General features: G+C 37.6%; 1 protein-coding gene across 8 annotated transcripts in view; it reads left to right on the forward strand.

Annotated features, from left to right (window-relative positions):
* The window catches only part of SH3KBP1 (SH3 domain containing kinase binding protein 1), a 1,961,420-nt gene extending 1,938,535 nt beyond the window's left edge, over positions 1 to 22,885 (forward strand). For all 8 annotated transcript variants that reach the window (XM_044072267.1, XM_044072266.1, XM_044072264.1 and 5 more), the window contains 2 exons: positions 10,212 to 10,275; positions 22,472 to 22,885. In XM_044072267.1, coding sequence (XP_043928202.1) covers positions 10,212 to 10,275; positions 22,472 to 22,513 — 106 coding nt within the window. In that variant the 3' untranslated portion in view covers positions 22,514 to 22,885. The remainder of the gene's footprint in view (positions 1 to 10,211; positions 10,276 to 22,471) is intronic.
* Positions 22,886 to 23,654: the final 769 nt, after the last annotated feature.

The raw sequence follows: 23,654 nt of genomic DNA on the forward strand, positions 1-23,654 counted from the left end.
GGCTATTAAAATGTACTGGCCATATCAGCTACTGGTTATTACTTTTGTAAATGTAGCTAATTAGTAATTACAGTTGTTTTGTGACATCATATTGAATTCAGCTGCATAGCTGCACTGACAGGTACTTGTTTATACCTGTGACATTGTATAACTAGTGAAACTGCTGTTTTAATATTGAGCTCAATCTCATCTGTCAGTTATTTAGGCTTTATAATAGAAATAGCACATCATATACAACATTTTCCCTTCCTTCTTTTTTTACAAACAGTGGAAGTCATTTTATATACTACACACCTTAAAAATCTTCACTTCTCTATTTCATAGCCGTCAACCTTCCATCTCCAAAATGAGCTACACCAGCCTTCATAATGTGGAACAAATGGGCAAAATGTGGAACACATACTAACGGCTTACTTACAACTTTGACTAATAAGGACATAGGATGGTTAAAATATGCTGGTTTTACTTGTAAAAAAGATCTTTTAATGAATGAATATGATTCATTTCTATTTGCCATGGCTATCAGTTAAAAAAATTGCTAACACTGAAAGTGTGACACATTGTTTCAATGTGGAACTTCAAGGAACCTGAACTTTTTAAGATCCCAAATGAGGTACATTCCTCGTAATGAGGTGTACTTGAGAGGCATGCCCTATTTGTTTCCGCAGCATTTACACAGTCAGGGCACCAAATGCAGATAGTTGTCTTCTGTTTGTTCCCTGAATGTCTGTGTTTCCTAGTGAACGTGTACAAATGCAGTACAAATCTAGACCTGGAAATTGTTCATTTTTTAGCCAGTTACCAGCTAAAAGTTGATCAAATGCATTGTTGCTGTTCCGGCATTTCCTTCTTTTCAACTTTAATGCCACCCCCTTTAAGCAGTGCCTTTGGACACTGGGCATCCTTCTAAAGAGTCAGTATGAACCAGCCCTAATCATACTACTGAGACATGTACTTTACTCATGTTTCCTAATTTGCAATGCTCTCTGCTGGCAAATGTTGCACTCTGCAGGCTGTACTGACCCAGTCACATACCTAATTAACTTTTTGTCTACTTCTAGCTTATTAGTTGTTTACTTTCTCAAATAATTTCATGGTCTTAACTTATTGCTTCAAAGCTAGGTCATATTTGGCAATATCAATCCTTCCTAATGGCTATAAAGCTCATTATTGTAGTAGACAGTGTGGTATTCCTCAGTTACCTGCCCCCCACAGGTTTCTTTCCATCTTAATGGTACCCGGTTGTGTAACATACAGTTGTCTTAAGTGATACAGGGCTTATTGGACTACCTGGTGCAACAGGACAGTAGGCAACTAGTCAACAATCTAGTACCCAGACTGTGTGGTATGTATGTACACAGTAAAATGTATTGATTGATGCACATAGAAGTTTGAAGATGTGGAAATGAACTGTGGTGATATGTGAGCGTTTTTGCTTTTGTACAATATTTTTTTGCCTGTAGACATAAGTGAAAGCATAAGAAAGGGAAGGTTCTGAAGTTTTGTGAGACGGTCGTACAAGAGTCCATCAGTAAGGGAGGGAAGGTTCTGAAGTATTATGAATGGTCCATCAGTAAGGGAGGGAAAGTTCTGAAGTACTCTGAGAAGTTCATAGAACAGTCCATCAGTAAGAGAGGGAAGGTTCTGAAATATTGTGAGAAGGACATACAACAGTCCAGCAGTAAGAAAGGGAAGGATCTGAAGTATTGTGAGAAGGTCACAGTCCATCAGTAAGGGAGGAAAGGTTCCGAAGTATTGTGAGAAGGTCATAGAACATTCCGTCAGTAAGGGAGGGAAGGTTCTGAAGTATTGTGAGAAGGTCATAGAACAGTCCATCATTAAGGGTGTCGAGCAGCTGTTTTCATGTATTTCAGCAGATTTTAAACAGAGTGAAGAAACTAGAGGTTAGCCAATATCTGTGTCAGGGAAGGAAATGTTAGAAGCCCACTGATGCTGGAATCGTCCCATTAGGACCCTTTTATGCTGGTTCTGTATAGCTTGAACTGGTCGTTTGTGTCATGTATGCCTGTGTATAAGACATTTAAATTTTGCTGCCTCTCTTAAGAAGATCTTGATATCCCATTTCAGACACTTTGCTTGTTGTGTTCATGTGGAGTGAGGCTGCTTAGTGATTTCAAGGATAACAGTGGAGAATTCAAGAATGCATTCTTTATGATTTCAGGCTCCTCTCCTGAGGAATTTACTTTGTCATTGGCTTCAGAAGTGAACCTTTAAGTTGATTTTATAAAGTTCCTCAAAAACAATTGTTTTTCTTAAGAACCTTTTTCTTCTACGTTTATTTGAAGCTCTTTACCTATTCTATTTACAAATTAATTTTCATTTCCCTTAGTTTTTATTGCAGAGCAAAATTAAACACATACCTCTCATCTTTCCAGATTTTCATTGAATATCCAGATATTTGTTTCATTTTTTTGTCAGCTCTTTATAAAATTTGTGTTTTTCTTGCAAATCATTTAAGATTTAAGTCACTAAATAATGACAGACATTTGTTTCGCTGACTTCATGTCCTTCAGAAAATGAATGGTAAAACTTGATCTTCTATCAGCTTTATAAGAGTAATATTTAAAGTCTGTCCCTGATTTTGGGCCTTTGTTCCCCCATTAATTTTGACTTCATCCGCATTTCCTGTGCTAAGGCAGATATGATTATACATTCCATGCCGACGAGCAAGCCAGTCAACTTAATGAAATATACATTTAATATAACAAAATATCTCTGTAAAATTCTGTCTCATACTATATAACTCTTGAATATCTCCAGTGCAACTACCTCCCACTATGTCCTTAGTTTTCAAACTTCTACAGCACATTATTTATCGGAAATATATAAAATATTTGAACTGCAAGCAGTAGTTATCATTTGTCCTATGTCATGCAAACACAAAGGAAAAGACAGGGTCCCACAAACATTCCTCTCATGTGCCTTGCTGTGTCAAAACCTTGTGTCACCAAGCTACAAGAGATGTGTACAGTAATACATGCTTTGTGCTGCTTACTGACAGGTTAAACATACTACAGCTCACAGGTGACACTCTAAGGAAGATGATATATTCCCATTTCATAAATAAGGAGAAAACAGAAATAAAAAAGGTACCTTCCATGTTTCACCACTTGCATGCTTCCCCATTCTGTATTGATATATCAGCCATTTTGTAGTCATCATCACACGCGACCAGTGTGCTGGCTCTGCCACGTTTCTGTGTAGGCCCATTGTAGTCTTCCATTTCTGAAAAGTGCACTTAACTGCCACCAAAGGCAGTAACAAAACAAGTTTCTGTCTACTTTGTTAATTTCTAGTGTAAACGGCAAGCTGCTTGACAAGAAAATGTAAATCCCCAACAGGGGCATCTTTTTTCTTTTTTTTTTTAAATCCATTTGGTAGCCAGATGATCCCACTGGGTACAAGTGTGCCTTTTCATGGACAACTCAGAAGTGCTGTCTGGTTGAGCAAATTCATAATCATATAGTAGCAAGTGAAGGTGTATGGAATCAAGCCCTGTACCCTTGACAGTAGGGCGCTGCTTATTAACAGTTTAAAACTCCAATCTGCTCTACTAATTTCCAAGACTTTCTGATACTGCTGTTTCTCAGAACAAGACAAGAACACATGCATCAACATTACTACTTTCTGCGAATCACATCTTCACACTCTTTGACATCACTCTGCATACAGTAAAAACATAACAGTTTTAACATTTCACCAGTAGCCAGTGGAGAAGTCAACATATATCATCCTAATATACCAGTTCCTTATTTTCATCTCACTTCAAATTATCAACATATATACCTGTAAGCGAGAGATATTTAAGCAATAACCGATGATGTCGGTGTGGTATATTGAAGATTTAGGGTGAATGCCGAGTGATTAAATAAAGCCAACCATGGGAAAATCTTCATTATACAATAACCCCCCCCCCCATTAATATTCTAAAAACGTGCATGCTGATTGGCCAGCCTGCATATTGTAAATCCGAGTTATACTAATGGAAAAAGGTCCGGTCGCCCGGACTTTTTCCATTAGTATAACTCTTTTTTTAAAGCAACGGAGAACGCAAGATTTCTGTTGCTTTTTACATACTGTCTTGCTATGTTAAACAAGTTTAACATAGCGTGACAGCTTTAAAAAAAGTAACGGAGATCCTCCTACCTCCGTCGCTTTTTTTTAAAGGTGTCTCGCTATGTTAAATGGGTTTAACATAGTGAGACAGCTTTAAAAACAGCAAAGGAGATTCTCCGTTGCTTTTTTTAAAGCTGTCTCACTATGTTAAACTCTAAGATAGCGAGACACTTTGTAAAAAGCAACAGAGATCTTGCTTTCTCTGTTGCTTTTTTCAAAACTGTCTCGCTATGTTAAATGGGTTTAACATAGCGAGACAGCTTTAAAAAAAGCAACAGAGATTCTCCGTTGCTTTTTTTAAAGCTGTTTCACTATGTTAAACTCCTTTAACTTAGCGAGACAGTTTGTAAAAAGCAACGGAGATCTTGCTTTCTCCGTTGCTTTTGCCCACAGCTCTGATGTACTGCATAAGCATACGCATGCGCAGTACATCAGAAATGCTGCAGAATACCAGACAGCTGCGGAAGGGCAGCAAGGAGGCATTATACAATGCCATTATTTAAGAAAAGTAATTATTTTTTTCTTAAATAATGTCATTGTATAATAGCAATAACCCACTTCTGGGTGTGGGTAATGCTGAATTTACCCACGATTGTCTTTGTTTGGCCACTCGGGCTTCGCCCTCGTGACCAAACCACACCAACTGTTGGTAAATCCAGCATTACCCACATCCAGACGTGGGTTATTGCTATAATATACCACACCACAGAGTCGGTTATTACTATTATACAATGACATTACTTAAGAAAAAAAAATTTTTACTTTTCTTAAATAATGTTTTTGTATAATGCCTCCATGGTGCCCTTACACATTTTTCCGGTATCCTAAGGCTTTGTGTGATGTACTGCCCTTGCATATGGGACTTCTTTTCCCATGCTTACGCAGTACATCAGCGCTGTGCAAATGAAGCAAGGGAGAAAGGAATATTTCCATTGCCATTTTTTTTTTTGTATTCAAGAGAGAAAAAAAAGAAACCAGGAGACTTTTAACGTTTGGGAGAGACGGGCCAGACAAAATAAAAGGATAATCAAGTAAGTTTCTTTAGTTTTCCAGAACGTACTCGAATATCCTCTTATTTTGCACTGCACTGTCTCCCTCATTCGTTTGATGTCTTCTGTTTTCTTATTTGATGAAAAAAAAGAAAGAAAAGTAAAAAAAAATTACAAGATATACTAATGGAATAAAAGTCTAGGTGACCGGACCTTTTTCCGTTGATATATTCTTGGATTTACAACGGGCACGCTTGTTGAGTTGACCAATCAGCATGCTCATTTTTGAATATTAATGGACAGTCGTATAATTTCTGTTAATTTCTCTTTAGATTTCACCTTTCTGTAAATCTATCTTTTGATGTGCAGAACAACTTCTCAAGCTATGCCTCAGGGGAATCTTTTTCAATAAAAAGTACTAAGCATGAATATGGCACATCCGACCTAACCCACATTCTATGAATGATCCTTCTGAGTAAATGTTCCCAGTGAACCACCCCAGAAACTCTTACCAAATTGTATTACAGTCTAATTCTATTAGCCTCCCATTGCTGAAATCTATGGTAATACAGCCAATAAGAATGCCAGGGTAGCCCTTCTCTTCTGCATGACCTTCCACCAAATATCTCTATAAACAAGTAAAATTGTTTACTTACTTATGCCATTATGGCCATTTGAAAAAACAACTACCCAAGCCTAAAAACATTTTTAAAAGTACATCACAAAGACGTTTTCTGTATGTCTCACATACTTGCATTTTTCAGACAGACCAAGAAAATTACCCGAGCTTCTCAAAACTATATCTATAAATTATATATATATATATATATATATATATATATATATATATATATATATATATAGTACTACACTTGCTTGTATGTTTAGTTGTATTATCTAGCCTTTGAGGCCTGGGTAGTGACTGGAAAGAATCCTTACACCAGCTCACCTACCTGGATAAGATCTTATAAATAAATAAATAAATATCCAGAAAAGTGGGTGATTCAGACATCCATGACGCCTAAGGAGAAACATCTTTAGTTCTGCCGACCTGCTGTGCCTCCCTTCTACCCTCACCTAAACAGAACTTCTAATTAACCTAACCTATTTACCCATCAACCTGGCTGAGAAGTGAGAAGGTGACATTCAGTGTAAATAATGGATCTGAAGAAACAATTAATATCTTAATTAACATTAACCTCACCAGAACTGAGATATCCAATGAACTGCATTTACCCACCTGTTTGCCTACTTTAGCCAGCAAGAACTAATATATTTTTTTGCCACACTGATCAGAGTAATTCAGCTTAAAATATCCTAGATAACTAATCACCCCACTATACCAATGAAAGGGTAAACCACTTTTAAGCTGTCACAAGGTGAAAAAGTCAGTACTTTAGTCTGGGTTTTATAAGGGCTCACACTATATCCTGAAACTTTCCCAAACTACTCCAGTCTAACCCAGGCACAGTGTCTCCTTGGAGTGACAGCATAAGATCATCAATAAATAGCAAGATTTTTTTTCTTCTAACTTCCAGAAGTAATTACTCAGACGAGCCTATCTAAGTGTAAATTGTGTGCCAGAGCTTCAGTATACAATCAGAGAAAAGCAAGGAAAAGGGTGCATGCTTGCATGATACTCTGACACTAATTAAATGTCAAGGTCAGCAAAGTAACCATCTTAACTATCACCACAGCCCCATTAAGTGACTCTCAGAGCTACACAGTACACCACAGGAGTGAGGACAGCTTGGGCCACTCCTTCATGTTGAATGCCTATTTGGCATGACACGGTGGTGGTGCTGCGGTAATGTTGTCGCCTCACAGTAAGATGCTGTCCGGTTTGATTCTCAGCTAGAGCGTCTTCTGCGTGGAGACATGCATGAATGGGCATACCTTCGTTGAAGATTGTGCGTCAGAGCTGGTACGTAAAAATCATCTACCAATCATTAGCAGACTGGAGTTCTGCTGTGGCGACCCCTAACCGGGAAAAGCCGAAAGACACAAACAAACTTTAAAGGAAGAATCAAACACCACCATTCCATGCCTACAACAGCAGAATAACCACTTGCTTAATATTATCTCACACATGACTCACTCACATTTATCCCCTAGGAGCTCAGCTGAAACAGAGATGGTCCTTTATTTCATTGGTAAAGTAGTTGATGTCAAACTAGTCAAAAACCTTCTGATCAAAACAGAGATCTTTTGAAAGCACATGAACACACACACATACACAGACACGCGCGCGTACAAGCTTCTATCTTTTGACCAGTGACTCACACAAACAAAAGCCACAGACCAATCACTACAAAACATATTTCCACAAAACCCTTTTGACAAGGCTCTAAACCACACATGAAACATATATATCAACAGATACACTTTAGTATAGAAATAGGGTAGCATGTAAAAAAGTTTGATTTAATTAGTTTGGTTTAACTCTTCTTGTTTGTATTAAATGACTTTCCAGTCCTGCAGATTACATTACTACTAACACAATCCATACTTACTGCTAAATTATAATTCAGACAGTTGTATAATAAATATTAGAGAAATAAAAAACAGTTGCTACCTTATTAAGTATATATAAAAACAACAGAGGCAAGTAAACAGTCTTTGACGAGGAAAAAAAATCAGATCTAGATAGTGTCTATGCATCCTCAGTACAGTCTTTTTCTGTTCAGTCAGCCATCTGGTAGCTTTAAAGTAACGAAATTCAGAGTTTACCCTTGTCAGTTACTTGTAGATGAGCATGTGGCAGAATAGAGTAATTAATACTCCAATAAGGCACTCAATAGTGAAGATGAGCAGAGCCCCTGTGCCTTCACAGACTTGTAAACAAACATCTAGAAAAATGATTATTTAGTCTTTCCTGTGAGCTTCATATTTTCCTTTTAGGTATATCTGAAAGGGCCATGCTTTTCAAACTCATTTCTAGTTTTTTCATTACCATAAGCCCTATGTCTGTGTTAGTGGCACTACAGTTATGGTAGATATTCTTCATACTCCTTCAACACAGATAGAAATTCAAGAAGTCATGCCCTTCTAAAAATAATCTGATCTGTTTTACAGTCTTTGTTGGGATTAATAAATGTAATTCATGGTGATGCCACTATTCTGAAGCCCCATTTTGTTCTTAAAGATAATACTGCCCTGCAAATTTTTTTCAGTTACTGAGCTTATCTGCTGATTTATATCCTAAAAACCTTAGGCACATTGGGTCTGCCATTTTTTTTTTTTGGTTCTAGACTTCATCATTTTGATTGTAATTAGTGCCCTAATGATTTTATCAGATGGATTATCTTGGGCTTTTAGATATACTTTTCAGAAGTACTAATTAGATACATCAGTGTCTCCATCAAGCAGACCTCTTAGCCGAAGAATGATTAAAATCTCTTCTCCCTCGCACTGAAGTGCAGACTGTGGCAATGGATATATTGGGCTCTTTACTGGAAAGACATATTGAAGTTACTCATAAAATATATACCATGTGGAATTTAAGAGAAGTGTAACATCCCCAGAGAAATCGAAATGCCTTACTAAGATACCACAGTAGGTAGACGTATGACAAGATGGCTACCTGAAACAGGACTTCTAAGGAGTTCAAGAGGGAAAAGATTTAAAAAGACAAAATACCCCAGCCTTGCTCCCTAGATAAAAGGAGTCCAGACAAGATCATGACATAAAGCAGCATCAACCAGCAAACAGAAGAAAACCCTATAAGGAAAAAAAAATACACTCAATGTGGTTTCTAGGCTTGTAGGGGAGATGTTGTCTACCTCAAGTGGTCTGTGGTTGGATACCAGCTTCTTTTTTTTTGTCACTCCAGAAAGGCAGATCTTTTACAGAACCAAACGTTATTACAGTAGGTCAAATGCTAAAAAAGGAAAGGTACATGTTTACAGTAAAGCAAAGTCTCTGGGGCTGCCAGTAGGTGACTATGATAGGCTGAGATTTAAAATGATTGCTGTACAATTTCAGAACATGTAATTGTTGCATGGTAATTTGTGGTGGAATATACCAGGATTTCTATCTATATACTTCTTTCATTCACTGTTCAGTGATTGGTTTTAGTCAACCTTTGAAGTTTTCTTTACCCATCGGATAATAATACCTGTTTTTATACACATTGCTTTGTATCTGTACAGCTGAGTACAGTGCATCACTAAGTTGTGCATCTAGCAGACAGATTTCTTTGGTTATGATACATTAGGTTTGGAGGACAGATCATGAAAGCTGCTGTCTTACAAGAACAGACCCATTCCTTTGCCTTATAAGAACAGCCCCATTTTTAAGATGGCTTCAGGCAGATATGGGTGCATATGGTAGGTAGACATTGCTTCTGTATGATGAGGTATGGGTGCAGATAATGGGTAAAAAGTAATAAGTTAGATCTAGAACTTAGTCACAGTTATTGTGATGTTTGAGAATAAATCCACCAAAACCCTCCACTGTTTTCTGAAACAGACTGCAACAAGCATGTGCACTGGATAAACTAAAAATGTGTGAGAACATGAGATCTTTTTCAAGGTAATTTATGAAAAATGTAACTGAAGTTTGTAACTGCATTCTTTTGGGAAATACTACAAGTACACATAAGATGTGAAATGTATAGCAGACATACCTCTCTCCTTCTTTAATCAAGAATCCTGGACAAAGCCAAACATAATGAAAGACAAATGCCCCAGTTAGGGGAAATTTTAACTATTTTTGTACTTCCCTTAAAAAGTTACAAAAGCAACAGAATTGTATCTACATGCATTTTCAGAACAGTCAGTATGAACTTCTATTGTCTGCCGTTATTGACTGACTGTAACCATCCCTGATGGGCATAGGAGCAGATCCAAGCACAATAGTCCTTGTTAACCATGTTCCTTTATAGGTATCATAATGATGTGGGTTTCCAGGGACTCAGTACATGGAAACTGCCTCACAGAGGGGAGAACTTGTAAAAAATACAGTATGTTTATTGGTTTAAGTACTAGCCTGTCTCTAATTTGAATTTTCCGAGCTTTTACTTTCAATTTAATTGGTTCTGTGCTGGTTACACATGCCACAACTGATTTATATATGATTTTTCAGGAAAGAAATTAAACAGCTAATGAATGAACTTGATGAAGAAAAGAAAATTCGCTTAACATTACAGGTATGCATATTTTGAAGGCTTATCTCAATCTGACTAGCATTACTGTTTCTTAATTAATATGTAAATGAAAGTGGGAATATAGCATTGATTACTGTTTGCAATTGCTTAATATGTTTAGATTCTGAGAAACAGGTCCACACAGGATCCAAAATGTTCAGTAGCATAGAAAATGTCTGGGTAACCTCGTATGAGTTACCTTGGCTGTTTTAGTTCCTTTTCATCATAGTGTGTGTGTGTGTGTGTGTGTGTGGGGGGGGATTGTGTTTACATCACAAAAAGCATGCTTGCAATAACAGGCCATAAATTTATATCTGAAACACACTGCTATTTGCATGTTCTCAGATCATAACACAAAGGATTATAATTGTGTTGCTCATCATTAACTTGTTCGTCAGTGTGTTTCAGAAATCCTTGAAGGGGAAGCTTAAGAGGTGAATTTCTTGAATTCATTACTTGAACTCATTAAGAAATTGCTATGGCTTAATCATTATTCTTCATAGTTCATAGAGCTTTAGCTGCCATGATGTAAAATGGCTGTGAAAGCTGTCACACACTTAGAGCTGCATCATAGACACTGGCCAGAAGAAGGATGTGCCTCTACCAACTGACAGTTTTAAAAGCTGTGACATACTTTATTCTGCTCAACTTTTGTTTTTGTTAATGTTGCAGTCTGAAGTATATTACAGCTTTTAAACCTCTCAGAGCATTCCAGTGCTCTTCTGTGGTGGCTGCAAATTGTTGTCATAACAATTGTCAAAATTGCATAACAAAGTCTATAGGTTCATAACAGGCTTATTATTTTACTGATCTTGGATCATATTCAGTGCACGCTATGCAGTGCATTGACTGCTCATCAAGTCATTGCTTCTTTTTCTTATAATACACTTGCAGCAGCAGCAGTTGTCTGAGCCATTTATAGCTCTTCCAGTTGTGTTGTTGCTAACAGCTGAATTGTTAATCATTCACTGTCTGCTTTCTAGCAGAGTGTTTCCTCATGGAGCACATACACACATGCGCAGAAATATTAGAATTCTGCATTATCCCACACTTGAAATGGATTATATGATATCTTACCGATTATCAACACTGGCTCATATTTAGTTCATTGTTTGACGTCTTTATCATAGCTTTATCTATAAGGGGTACAGAAACAGTTTAACCAAAATGTCTGTACTGTTATGTAGAGATATTCAGCCAAACCCCTGGCAAGTTATGGCGAATGTATTCCTTAGTGGACCATGCCATCCCCTGTGATAGTCCATTAATGGACTAAAGCTGCCACATATTAATGGTCATTGTGTTTATAACAAGTTGCATGTTTTTCAGAGCTGAATTTCTCTCTTTGCCTGCCAGATATAGTAACCATTAGCAAAACATGCTTTGCCCATTGACTAAGGATTCTGGAATCCTTTTTCCAGCATGTGCTATGTTCCAATATGATAAAAAAATACAACAAAGATATTGAGGATTGCATTATCTATTCAGAAGCTTGTCTTTCTTTCCCATCAGCCTGTAGCTACCACACAGAGGGGCTTAATTCTAGTGTCTATTGATGTAAACTCAACTTGATTGTTCACTGCAGTTTGTATTCATCCAGACTGTCTGACAGAAACTGCTTATGTTAACTTTGTGTGATTATGAGTAAATATTAAAACAGAAAGGGTAATTATCAGAAATTTCAGTATAGACTAGAAATTAGCAACCATGCAGCCATAGTGGTGCAGCGGTAGCATTATCGCCTCACAGCAAGAGGCTCTCTCGTTCGATTCTCAGCTGGTGTGCCTTCTGTGTAGAGTCTGCATGTCCTCCCTGCGATCGAGTGGCGTTTGAAAGACATGCTTGAATAGGCATGCCTTCGTTGAAGGTTGGGCTTCGGGCTGGCACCTCGGCACCATAAAAATCTACTGCCAATCATTAGTGGACTGGAGTACCACTGTGGCGACCCCTAACCAGGAAAAGCCGAAAGAAGAGCAACTAGAAATTAGCAACCAGTAATTATACATAGCCCTGTGTTCAGGGATTCAGGTTGATACATTGTTGGGTTTTGCAAAACAAGTCAGTCTATCAGTGCAGACTAATTAAGACTGCATTTTAACATATAAAATCCAACTTTAGCAAACTTACAGTAAATTACATGCCCTCAGTTTGGGGGGGGGGGTGAACCCATTGTGTAGATCCTCATTTTAAAATACACTTACTCCATGGTTACACCACAGTTGAGAAAGGGCAAGCATGGTTATCATAAAAATCCTATTTCACTACAGTCAATCCTCTATTGACCCATGTCCTAAAACAAATACCTCTTTCAGACATGTGTGTTATATTTGTTGAATATGTTTTCACTTTAATGCACTCACACTGCAGGTGCTATTTGATATATATGTTAACTATACTCATCAGTCACTTTGTTTATGACACTTACTTTCCTAAGATCTGGAAAGCAGGCATAGCTGATCCTTTTCACAAGACTGTTTTTTTACAATGCACTAAATCAGCATCTAATCAGACTTTGGTTCCAGCACACAAAAGCTGCTTTGCATTTATTTTTACTAGGCACTAACAAAGAGCTGCAGTCTGCAGCTTCAAGCCAATAAGACAAGACTGACATTTATCAATCATTTTAAATAACTTTTCATCAACAAATATTACATTTCATGTAAAAAAATGCTGAAATGTGTGGGTTAAAAATCAACCTTCCCAAAATAAATGTCATGACAACTGCAGAAGTTTCAGTTGGTACTATTTAACAAGCCAGTAGAATAAAATGAAACCTTCAAATATATTAGTGTCACATGCACCCAAACAAGGCAGATGATAAAACTGATATGCCAGCTTGTATAGGCAGAGTCATGAACGTTTTTAACAACTTAAAATTTGCTTATAGAAATGACAAATCTTCACCATCCAAGCAAAAATTAGAATGCATTATTTTACTGTAATCAGTTCTGCTTTGTCGTGCAGATACATGGACTGCTAAGCAAACCAGCAACAGTCTAAAAGACCACCAAAGAAATGACTTATGAGCTATGTTCGATAAGCTTATTATAAAGCAAGAACTAAAAAGTGTAGTTTGATATGATTTGGACATTTAGTTTGTATGCAGAACAATCACCTACCATATACTGCCTATCTACTGCATACTTGTTAGGTAGCAATCATGTTTTCTGTTTTAGTAAACATTCAATGTGTTTTTTTTTCCTCTTTTAATCTGCCATAAATATCAACGGGTAAGTTTTCCTAATCTTTTATTTTTAACTCCTTGCTGCTGTAGCATAAATTTAAAAAATGTTGACTTGTTTATTACCTTTGTTATAAATAAAATCAACTGTAATATGAAACTAGCCCATTTTAACTGATAACTTGTGTGGAAGCAATTACTTAATTTGGGGGTTCTTTTTCACAGACAAATCCAGTTAAGAAGATTTGGTAGAACTCCTTTTGTATTCTAATCCAGGAAAGCTTGTTATCCAAAATGTCTCAAGTTTGAAAACTAGAAGTCGAATTGCTATATCAGAATTCTTAGAGTAACTTGGTTGCTTATTTCTTCCAGTACTGTCACGCTTTCCCATCAGATATTATGGGTGCAGAATATCAAAGGGATGCAGATGCTTATTATCCATTTTGGATCCAGTCCTTTACAATGTACATACTTGTGCATGAGCTACAGCAGCTAGAGCTAATGTCCTCCATAGCTTCCTCCAAGCCCTGGCATTCTTACAGATCTTTACTTAACCCAGCTAGAGTAAAACAGGTAAACCTATATCTAAGCAGTCTACTGGGATCCGTCACTGTGTCACCCTTTAAGCAATTTAGTGGTTAGATCTGAACTAATTTCTTATTTTGGTATGACTTAGAATTGCTCATTTAATTCTCTATTACTCTGTCAAATATCATGTAGTTCAAAAAATGAAAAGTGGTACACACCCACTGATAATTTTCACTTTGCAGACCTCCACCCCTTACCAGGGCTTCTGTTTTGGCTGCCCCCCCAACACCCCCACCAATGCTATGTTGACTTATTCATTCCTTCAGGTTCAAGGGCTCAACTTACAGATTGTTTTACTTACACTCAACCTGGAGTCATGAGTCAAGCATCTGGGAGTGGTGCTTTCATCCTAGGAACCAGTGATTTTCTCTAATCTTAAGTTCATTCCCTGCTCATATTTCAGTTGTTTGGGAAATGAGGATTACCCCGAGTTGTGTGTCCCAACCTGGGCCCATATGATGGCCATATTTGCCCTTTCCCTCCTGTCGTCCAGCCTGGTGACTTCTACCTCTGCAGTTCAGCCTCCACCAGAGAGCACCAGTGCACAACCTACCCCAGGGTAGGTACCCTCATCCTCCCTGCGTGTGCACTCCCTACCCCCAGGATAGGTGCACCCATCCTCCCTGCCTGGGCTGTCAAATGATTGTGTTTCTAAATGAACTTGGGTTACCTGGACTGTAGTCAGGGCTTTAGCCCTTTATGTCACAGATGAGGCTTTCAGCATGTTGCCAGTTCATAATATGCCATACATTATTTAGGAAATGTTCATGGAGTTAGTCATTCTGTTCATCTGTCCTTCATTATGTTGATTTTCCAACAAGACCATTCTCTGTTTACCATAAACAGTAATGGACAGCCCTGAAATCTCGCACGCAGGACATTTTTTTGTTTTGACTAAAGTACAAGTGCTTCATATGCTAAATATGCAGTAGTATTGCAGTAGTATTGAGAGTGTCATGTTGTAGGTAGAGCTGGGTAAAGCATAAGCCTATAGCCTAACTGCTGGGATGAGTATGATGGAAGGGGTATCATGTCTATTTGCCTCAGGATAACGGCTGTGTGAGTTAGGCTATAAATAAATAAATCGGTTATGGTATAGAGAAAGGGATATCAGAAGTGTTACAACTAGGTTACATATCTGGCACCTCACATTCTAGGTAAAGGTTTGTGTGTGTAGCATGTTTCTTTTTTGAAGCATTCTGACAAAGCTGTTTTAAGTATAAGTGTTAAGCATATCACGTCAAGAACTGTACCATGTTATGATTTTATACAGGTCACCAAAAGCATACTCTGCGGCACATTTGCTCCAAACTGTCTGTCTCTATTGATAGCTTGAAATGTCACTGAAGTGATGAGAAGTAAATGCTTTTCTTTGAAAGTGATCCTAGGCTGATTTATAATTCGTGTGAAGAAAGACCCTCAGCTGTATGATGAATCTCATGGATGCCTCATATTTTATCCCTCTTCTTTGGGCTGGTCAGTAGTGTATCATCCCCAGACCATTGCAGATATTTTTGGCCTCTGTCATACTGATGCCATTGAGATGATTTGCTTTTGGTGACATCACCTGTTGATCTGCAGTGAAGAGTCATTTTTCAGTGTAATTAATAGAAGGCCATAGAAGGTAGATACTTAGTCTGTGCTCCCAACATAAGACTGATACATTAAACAAATGAAGCAACTGTGTCAGTGCTTGGTTATGTAGCTGTTTTCATATTTCTTATCCTTGGAAATTTTAATCTCCACTGCAAGTTCCACTCCTTCAGACAAACTCTCTCAAAATGTGATCTAGAGCACTTGTCTCACAGAATCATAAGTTGTCAGTCTCTGGTCATCACACTGTCTTGGAGAGGGCAGTTACAGACAGAAGTAACATCATCTCCATGCACTCCGTCTGCAGTCCTACCTGCAGGGATCACTGTTCCTTCAATTTTCACTCAACAGTAAATAAGTAATGCTACCAGGGATGCTAATCGTGTGCAGGTTTTTTACTGTAAGTCTCCTCTCAGCTTTTGTTTTTACCCCAGGGTGATGTAACTAGATATTTTACTATACCTTCAGAGCACATACTTCTCTCAGTTCACTTATACCATGAGTGACGAGCAGTTTGGATAGTTATCAAGAAGCTGAAATCCAAGCTTAAACAGACATGTAAACTTAAACCTTTCACAAAATGCTGACTCCTGAACTGAATGTAGTAAATATATGACATTATGAAGCCACTGTAAGAAACAAATTAAAACTGGCAAAGCATCCTGTGTGTGTCATGCAGCCACCATTTCTATGTCAGTGAGCTTCTGTAAAGAAGTAAATTTGGTCTTACAGAGACTTACACAGCAACACAAAGAGAGTATTTTAATGACATCTTGTATCCTGCCAATTGCAGAAACCTTCCACAGGAAATTCCTGAGCCCTTGCCCCACCATTAAGATTGTACTAGCTATGATTGTACATAACATCACTGTATCCTTTTATTTCAATAATCTCTCCAAAAGCTTAATTCCTCCTGTCACTAACATTCATCTGTATTTTTATTTCAACAGTTCTTCAGAAGACCTCATTCTCATCCTCATCAGCAAGCTATTTGACAATGGTGACTCCAAAACAGATAGAATCAACACATTTTATATAACTGTCACACCCCCTACCCGCAAGGACACTTGCAGATTTTTCAGGTTTAAGCCCCTGATTTGAGCACTCCACTCCAAACCATGCCTAACCTGTAACTGTGCACGGCTGTGTGTCTGCTGCAGACCAGGTATGTTACTGACATTCTACAGCTTGAGAAACTGGCCACCGCATGTCATCACACCTACACAGCTGTAGGAATGAATGGTAGGACATTTCCTGCCTATGTGGTGCCTGCACTGCTGTTATCATGCTCCTTTGCAGTTAGAAAACACACTGTTTAACACTTTGTGTTATTCTTACATAGCTTTCCTATGTATAATGTTTCCTTGTTCCTTAACAAACCCATACTCTGCCATTTGTATTACATCTTTGTAACATTTTTGTTGTTTTAACACCCATGTACTTTTCAGGAAATAGTTAACATCCACATACTGTACCATTCCGTTTGCTGGAACTATAAACTAAGGTCATTGGCATGGGCCCACACCTCCTGTCATGTGAGGTATTCCAGCCAACTTTTTTCTTCAGTCTTATCAGCAGAAATAAAAACAATTGAAGTCACCACAATGCCAAAATTCACGGATATAGGTGTTTAATAGTAAAAAACAATACGACTTAGTGCTTTTGCATCTGATGATGCCTCTGTAATACAGGTGAAAGCTCTAAGTCTTATTGTTTTTACTATTAAACACCTATTTCCGTGAATTTTGGTGTTCTGGTGATTTATTTTTAGTTTACTGATCACCTTGTGTGGTATTTTGTGGTTTATCAGCAGAAATACTCATAATATTGGCAAGTAGTCCCTCTTCTACTTTGTGCGAAGCAGTGTGTGCGTGTAAGTATTTAAAGCCACACTGCTTAACATATAATTTGTTAATTTACTTCTTTATACAAATTTTATTGAGCTTGGAAGGTTAACTTACTGTTGGTAAGGCTTCCTGCCTGACTTGTCAATACTATGTATGTGCAGATTGATTGATTACTGTCTTTCCTCATTGGCTGGTGGCCCATTCACTGATCTCTTTTTTTCCCGTGTTCCTTAAAGCCACAGTTACTGTTTTGTTACTTATTTGCTAATTATGGGCGATTCATTCATTCATAATCATTAGCACACACAAAGCATGTATTAATAGCAATCCTCATGTTTTAATTCTGGCCATGTATTTTATTTTTCTTTTATGTGCATCTCTCATTACCTACTTGCAAGGATATGGGCAGGGACTTAAAGTACTTAATTTTATTCTGTTTTTATCTTTTATATGCACTGTACCTTACTGTATTTGCTTTTAAATTTGGTTTTGTAAACTGGGCATCTTTTTATGTATGTGTCTGTTTTTGTACTATTGCATTTGAATTGATACACTTGTTTTGTTGTTCTTCCGGGGAGCTTGCACACACTGTGGATTGCCATCCTGTAAATCTATGAAATGTATTTATTTAACATTTGTTAACTGGGAAAGTCCGACTTAGAACAAAGCCAATTTTCAGCGGAGGCCCAGGAAGAAATGCCCCAGATGCATGTCTCTGAACGTGGGAGGAAACTGGAGCACCCAGAGGAAGTCCACATGAATGTAGGGAGGGCATACAGACTCCACACAGAAGTCACCCCAGCCGAGAATTGAACCAGAGAACCTCTTGCTGTGAGGTGACAACACTACCGTTGCACCACTACGCCGTCCTTTTGTTTGAATGTTGCTTTAGTGTCCACTTGGCTACCCAGACTGTAATATACACGCACTTTTTGAAAATACAGTACTTTGTGGTATCTGTGTTTTATTTACTCTACACTGTTGTAAGGCATGGTAATCTGCTGGTTGTGAGAATCTGCATTGTGTATACAATGCACTGCAGTATATCTTATGGATAATATGACTGGAAGGAATTACTATTATCATTTTTGTCATTCTGTGCTTTTATTCTAGCTTTCCCTCACACTTATCTGTAGATGCTTCTCCTGCTGTTTCATGTACTAGTTTTCTCCTCCACCATTTCTAATTTCAGGTTTGATCCTCTGATTGACCAGTTGTTCCACTCCATTGCAAATTGTGCCTAAGCCAAAACTGCGAGGAACTGTGTGTTTGTCCCACACCAGTTATGTTATGAATTTCTATAGACTGAGGAACCTACCATTTGTATGCCTTCTTGACAGCACAGTCTTGGTTACTGTTGGCTAGATATTTATAGTGCCTGTCTATGATAGTGTTGCCCTGCTGTTATCCGGCATCCTTGTGGATGTGAAATATAATATCCTTAAACACTCTGAGTTACTCTTACATAGCTTTCCTGTGTCTAACATTTCCTGTTGTCTAACACAGCCTTTTGTTTTACATCCCCTCATTGTATTGTGGTTTTTGGAGGGTCTCTGAGTGAGACTCAGCACTGCTGGTATGTGTCAGCATCTCCTCCAAGGTGAGGTTATTCCCCTTTTTCTTCACTCCTAACAGAAGTAATCATTGTACTTAGGAATGCTTTGCTTGTTCTAATAATACAGCAATTTACTTCTTTATTACAGCCTTTTCTTGAATATTGGTAGTTTGCTTATTGTTGGGAAAGCTTCCTCCCACACCACCAAGCTTGATAGCATGCATATGTGCAGACTGAATGGCTGCTGCCACTCTTTAATGATTGGACCACTTCTGTCTCCTCCCATCCACATTCACTTGCATCATTATATAGCCTCACCCTATATGGCCAACTGATAGTCAGTAGATACAGGCTAATGTCATCTAATAGAAAATGCCCTTTCTTTTATTAAAGCAACCTTTGCTAACCATCAATAATTAAATCTAATCAAGTAATAAACTCACAAAGCCTCAATATATTTTATATATATATATATATATATATATATATATATATATATATATATATATATATTACTGTTATTTTATTATTTCATTAGATGCTTCTTGTACTGCATGGATCTGTGCTGATGTTAGGGACTACTAAACTTCAGCAAACTCCTCCCTGTAGCCAATGGTTTAATTTCCTAATCCTGCATAATTCTATTATGGGGCTCTAACGACTTCACAACAGTTGTGCCAACTGGACCTGTACCTCTGCTGCCTACAACTGACTCCAGTGTGTGTGTGTGTGTGTGTGTGTGTGTGTGTGTGTGTGTGTGTGTGTGTGTGTGTGTGTGTGTGTGTGTGTGTGTGTGTGTGTGTGTGTGTGTGTGTGTGTATAGGTAGATAGATAAATATAGGTATAGATGGATATAGATATGTATCTGTCTGTATTTACATATATGTGTGTGTGTGTGTGTGTGTGTGTGTGTGTGTGTGTGTGTGTGTGTGTGTGTGTGTGTGTATATAGGTAGATAGATAAATATAGGTATAGATGGATATAGATATGTATCTATCTGTATTTATATATGTGTGTGTGTGTGTGTGTGTGTGTGTGTGTGTGTATATAGGTAGATAGATAAATATAGGTATAGATGGATATAGATATGTATCTATCTGTATTTATATATGTGTGTGTGTGTGTGTGTGTGTGTGTGTGTGTGTGTGTGTGTGTGTGTGTGTGTGTGTGTGTGTGTGTTTTTTTGCTAAAACAATCAAGCACACTAATTTTTCTGTTACTGGAGAGGGTGTTGAACATTGGTACCCACTTAGATGTGTTGAATGCATTCAATGAAACAATAATGAGTTCTACCACTGGATTTTTGTGTAGGTACTTAAATTTATTCAAGCCTTGTAGAACACTGGAAGATGGTGGTCTGGGAGTCTGGTTGTAATGAGGTCAGGTGTCCACATATTCTTCTATGAATTTCCTACCATTGAAAAAGGGTATGGTTGATGCATGGTAATCTGATGGTTGGTCATCCGTATCTGGGAAAGGCCTGTAGATACTGTAATAGTAGAAATTACAAGTGCTACTCCTGGGTTCTGAATTGATAAAGTAACATTTTAGGATGTTCCTTTGAGGAACAGGCTGTAAGCGTGGAAGAAACATTGATTTGAGTAAGATCAGCAACCCCCCCCCCCTCCCCAAACGCCTGAGAACCAGTATCCAGCTGTGGTGCAGTAATAGAGACTGTCAAGGCCTGCCTTGCTTCAGATGTCAGGAATTCTTCTATCTGCCTTCAAAGGAGCTGACATAGGCAGGGAATAATAAACCTGCACCTGTCCTGTGCCAGTGTCTTCAAGTTTACATGATGCTAATGGGATCATTAAAGTCAAACACTCCTTACCTGCTGACTCTTAACTATCAGTTTCCTAGTTTTTTCCATTCTATAATGTCTGAAGTCAATGAGGAATTTGTGAAGGTTCTGAGAACAAGAAGCAGGTGCAGGTCTGGGATGGCTTAGCATCTGTTTCTGGAAAACACATGATCCTGTGCCAGTTGCAGAAATAACTTATCAAGTTAGATGTGTGTAAGTACAGCAGTACAGATGGCAAAATATCACAAAAGTGTTGACTAATACAGCTGCAGTATTTAGCTTGTATGAACTTTTTAAAATGTATTTATACCCCATGTTAACTAAGTTCCACACAATGGAGCAAATGTGGGCACACAGGAAAAAGCTTCAGTAAAAAAACTGTTTATCTGAGCAGAGCAATATTAGCAAAAAAATAGACATTAAAGGAGATTAACATATTATGCATTGTGCTAAAGAACTCATAGTGTAGCAGATAACGCTGTAAACATGAAATATGTATATATGTGAAATATGTACCAATGAGTGCTATAATAAAAGTTAATTAAGAGGATACAAGAAGCACGCCTGCCAGGTGAAAAAAAATACTGTGTTCCCTGAAGTCATGCTGTAAATTTGTCACAGCTTTAAACTACTAGATAAGACCATCTAAGTAAGATACAGAAGAAATTTAACTTAGAGCTGTAGAGAGATAGGAAAGACAGTAAAGGATTAGAAAGGATTAGAAGGTCTAATTTATATTGCTACTGTTAATGTTAAAATAGCTCTGTTTTCTGAGTAGGAGCCATCATGTACACATAATAGATATGTGAGGGAAAACACTTTTAAGAATAAGACAAAAGGCTTGTCCGGCATTTCTTTAACAATTAGATATGAAATACAAGAACAGATGCACCTGTGTTTATTTTTTAACTATTATCTTTACTTGCAGCCACTTGGATGGAACTTTCAACACTGAGTGTGTGGATTATTCTTTTTTTAATTCTACCACATTTACTTTCTGAAAATGAGAATTTCCTTAAGTGCAGTAGTATCTGTATGTCTTGTTTTTGCCATTTTCTTAAATGTATCACATGATACTTTCCATGACTGGAGAAGAGATGCACTTTTTTTGTCACTTGACTTGGTTTGCTAGACTTTCCTGTTTATAACTTCACCACATATTCTGCTTCTCTCGTGTATCTCCTGCTGTATCCCATGTATCCCAGGTATCTGCTTCAACCACCATATACTTTTGAAGGGACTTATCTTCTGGACAAGGGCCCAAACATGGTAGTGCTCCCTTCATCATGACCTGAAGTCACTGGTAAAAAAATTTAAAGTAATCATTCTCTCTTATAAAACTGACATACTCTGTCTTCAGTCTGTCAGGATGGGGATCGCAGACCATTTGCCATGTTGCCCTATTTCTCGCAGAATGTTGCATATGGGGCATTGTGTAGTTATCCAGCTGAAGTCCTTCTTGTTAATTAAAATGACAAATTCCAAAATGTCTGAAAATACAGTAAAACCAAGTCTAATGTAATGTATTCCTTTAGGATGTGAATGAAATTGTGCTGCTATATCAGTGCTACCTGTAGAGGTACCTGTACTAAACTGCTGCATTTACACTCACAGTATTCTTTTTGCCATTTCAGATGGAAGTAGATGGAATAAAGAAAGCTCTTCAATCAAAATAAATACTTGAAGTGCTATTTGTTGCTTCTGCTCACAGCGAGTGCAAGACTTAATGTACTGCTCCTGCCAAAATAATTTTGTGCCAAATATATAGAAAAAAATCCCATGAAAATATATTGGAAAAAGATTAGCACAATATTGTTTTTTTGTTTGAAAGCACAGTGCAGGTGGATATAAGCACAGCACCAGTCTCATCAAATAGGATTCCCAAACGATGACAGCACTGTGTCCTAAGAGTCGCACGGGTCACGATTGATGGGCTCTGATTACGTTTAAAGGCTTGTATACTTTCAGATTGCAAAGAAATAATTCAGGCAGTTATGCCTGGACTGGTACTATTTTGATATTTTTCCACAAATAAAAATATTTCAGAATATTTGTTTCCTTGTTTTTCATTTTCTGTTTTGATATACATGTATGTTATCTTTAAGACTTCATCAGAGGTCTTATAAACTAACTTCTAAATTAGGCAATATGCTCACGGGCAATATATTTGATAATTATGAGTTTGTCAAAGGCAATTTATACTGAAGTAAATTATATGAAATTATTTGGAAGAAAAGCTTGTATACCAGATTAGATTTGGAGGAATGAAACTGAAGTAAGGACATGGTGAATTAAACTTCACTGCTCATCCATATTGTGAAAGGTAACCAAAACTGTGAGGGAGTTGAGCCTTTGGAGTTTTGAACATTTAAAAAGGAACAGTTTTTTGAGGTTATAAATAATATTTTTACTGCACATCCCCAGCTTAGGTTGATGTCTGAATCACAAAGTACTGCTCCAGAATGATGTACCTTTTAACATAAACATGATATCTTCAGACCTTGTTTACTTATGGACTATGTATGATTATATTTACCACATAAACCCCTACTGACCACACTCACAGATTGGCCCAAATTTTGAAGATTCACATTCCTAAGTTTCTTTGTTTAATTAAGTATTGTCCATGACATCACAGTTCCAACCTAGATTCAGACATCTCAACTGTACAGATTTTTGCTGAATCTCCATATTTTTGCCTCACATTTTTGGTCTGGTCCTCATAAATGTTTCTTCTGCCAAATCATTGAAGATTGAAGTCACTAAATAATATTAAATAATGACAGACATTTAAGTTTCAGACTTTATATCCTTCAA

This window comes from Protopterus annectens, chromosome 5.part0, assembly GCF_019279795.1.
Source record: "Protopterus annectens isolate FY-2018-M chromosome 5.part0, PAN1.0, whole genome shotgun sequence".
Lineage (NCBI taxonomy): Eukaryota > Metazoa > Chordata > Ceratodontiformes > Protopteridae > Protopterus > Protopterus annectens.